The 2469-nt window shown below is 38.2% G+C and overlaps 1 protein-coding gene across 3 annotated transcripts in view; it reads left to right on the top strand.

Moving 5' to 3' along the window:
- Nucleotides 1-2469, top strand: part of LOC103138020 (enhancer of polycomb homolog 1-like) — a 38041-nt gene that overhangs the window by 21774 nt on the left and 13798 nt on the right. For all 3 annotated transcript variants that reach the window (XM_007552081.2, XM_007552079.2, XM_007552080.2), the window contains 2 exons: nucleotides 1791-1936; nucleotides 2021-2227. In XM_007552081.2, the coding sequence (XP_007552143.1) occupies nucleotides 1791-1936; nucleotides 2021-2227 (353 nt within the window). The remainder of the gene's footprint in view (nucleotides 1-1790; nucleotides 1937-2020; nucleotides 2228-2469) is intronic.

Raw genomic sequence — 2469 nt, 5'->3', positions numbered from 1 at the left:
GTTCTGCATACTTCAGCTCCGACGTTGGCGCAGTGAAGTCTTAGCATGAATAGCTAAAAATAGACAGAGGTGGAAACTTGCTGTCAGTCATGAAACTTTTGACCAACATCATGCTACCTGATTAAGTAAAAAAAAAAAAAACACTTTTTATTTGAAAAAGTTGCCAACTTTAATGAATAGATTCACTCCAGTTTTATTTTACTAAATGTTGCTGCAGGTTTGGGATCCAACTTCACATTCCCTTCAAATAAAATCTAAAAATTTGGAAAAATGTTCCTGGTAAAAGACAAAACTTTGTTTTGTCTAACATTTTCCATTTTTAAAATTTCTGTAAAAATCTCCCCTTAAAATATTAAAAATATTCTAAATTTTGTCCATCTGTATTAAATAAATTGAGAACCAAATTTTCACAGTTTTTGGATTTTAGATTGGGGGGCCATGAATAATTATACCAGGGGCTGGAAATGGCCCCTGAACCAGACTTTGGACACTCCTGTTTGAACGCCTGAGATGCCGGTTAGTGGGTCGGACCCGCAGAAACTTTAAGCCTAGTAGTTTAGGTCACATTAAATTGCTGGTTAATTTGGACGACCGACTCTGTGGCTCATATTGTTTCTTTGAAGTGTTTTAATCCAGTTTGAGTTTTTATCACAATAGTTTTCTAATGAACCAATCAGGCTGTTATTCAGCTGCAACAAAAGCAACATCAGCATCAGAGGCCTTTTCCTTTTCTCTTTGATTAGTCGTTTTAGTTCAGTTATGAGACGTCTGGATGTGGTTCAAGTGTTGCTTATGGTTTATTTACCTGAACAAATGAAGCAGATATAACATGGAAAAACTTACAGCTTTACTTTTACCCTGAAACACAGAAAACGTGAGATTTAAATGTCGGCTTTTGTTCTCTCTCTGACAGACATAAATGTAGTTCATTCTTTTAAAACGGCTCAGTTTTGAACAAGGCTTTGATGAATGAATTTAATTATAAAACGAAATTAAAATTCTGTGGTTTGTGGAAAACTGAGACAGATTTTATTAGAAGTTTAATTTAAATGAGACCAAACATGCAGAGAAATACAAATTTCTGTTCAGTTTAATTGTTTTTGGATAAAATAATTAATCATGTTGGGTTTATAATAGAGTTGATCCAATTCTGGCCAATAACTGATAAAAAAAAGCCTATTAAATTAGTTTTATTTAATTTATCTGAAAAGTTGTTAAAATAGTCAATTATTGAGCAGGTAAAAATTAATTGACAACTATTTTAAAAAAAAAAAAGNCTTTTTCTTATCTTGTTGCTGTTTGTTTCTGGTTAAGATTTTTCTTTTTCTTTAAGGTGTCAAAATGGTAGTGAAATGTGTACAATATCAGTAAATCGGCCATCACTGAAGTATTAATATCAGGTATTGATAATCTGCCCGAATTTTCATATCTGTGCATGTCTAATTTTTTGCATCTGAGTTTTTGTAAAATTACCCCTTCAATCTACTATATATTTTTTTTCCTGGAAATATTGTGATTTTATTCTCATATTAAGACTTTTTGTCTTATTACTTGTATTATTTTTTTCCTCTGATTTTCTTACTTTCGTCTTGTGACACTTTATTCTTACATGATTTAATTTCTCGTACAACTTTTCTTCAAAAAGTTTTTCTTGGTCTGGCCCAGAAGACTGACTGCCTTTTATTGTGAGCTGCCGTTTGTTTTTGTTCAGCTTAATGACTGAAACATTGTTGGGATTTTCACACCTGTTTCCTGATGTTCATAAAATCGTGTTTTTCATTTTTTTGCAGCTTTCAGCTTGGACACGGAGCAGCCAGACTACGACCTGGACACGGACGACGAGGCCTTCGTCAACAAGCTAAAGAAGAAGATGGAGATCAGCTGCCTTCAGTTTGAGGAGATGATCGACCGGCTGGAGAAAGGCAGTGGTCAGCAGGTCAGCTTTCGCCGTGGCGCTGCAGCTGGAAGCCGCTAGAGACTCAGCGATCTGAGTCGGGTTTCTGGTGTTTTCTCCTCCCAGCTGGTGAGTCTCCCTGAAGCCAAGCTGCTGCTGAAGGAGGACGACGAGCTCATCAAGGAGGTTTTCGACTACTGGAGCCGCAAGAGGAAAAACAGCAAGGCCAACTCCCTGATCCCCACCGTCAAGCAGGAGAAGCGGGACGGCTCCAGCACCGGCGACCCGTACGTGGCGTTCCGACGGCGCACCGAGAAGATGCAGACCAGGAAGGTTCGTTTCCCAACACCCTGCACTCATTTTCACATCTTTTAGGGTTTTTACTGCAAAAGCTGTTGAGTCATGAAGGCGTTTTATTGTGAACAAACAGGCTCTTAGTTCCACCTGCAGGGGTTTCTTTTTTTCCCCCCGTTTCCTCCTTGTTCTTTTGGTGAAGCGTGAACAGACTGGGTGGATCCAGCGACGTAAATGTTCTGCATACTTCAGCTCCGACGTTGGCGCAGTGAACTCTTAGC

This window comes from Poecilia formosa, unplaced genomic scaffold (genome assembly GCF_000485575.1).
Source record: "Poecilia formosa unplaced genomic scaffold, Poecilia_formosa-5.1.2 Scaffold45, whole genome shotgun sequence".
In the NCBI taxonomy this organism is placed as follows: Eukaryota; Metazoa; Chordata; class Actinopteri; order Cyprinodontiformes; family Poeciliidae; genus Poecilia; species Poecilia formosa.
Note: the sequence above shows the minus strand (reverse complement) of the source record. Positions and strands in the feature narration are given on the sequence as shown.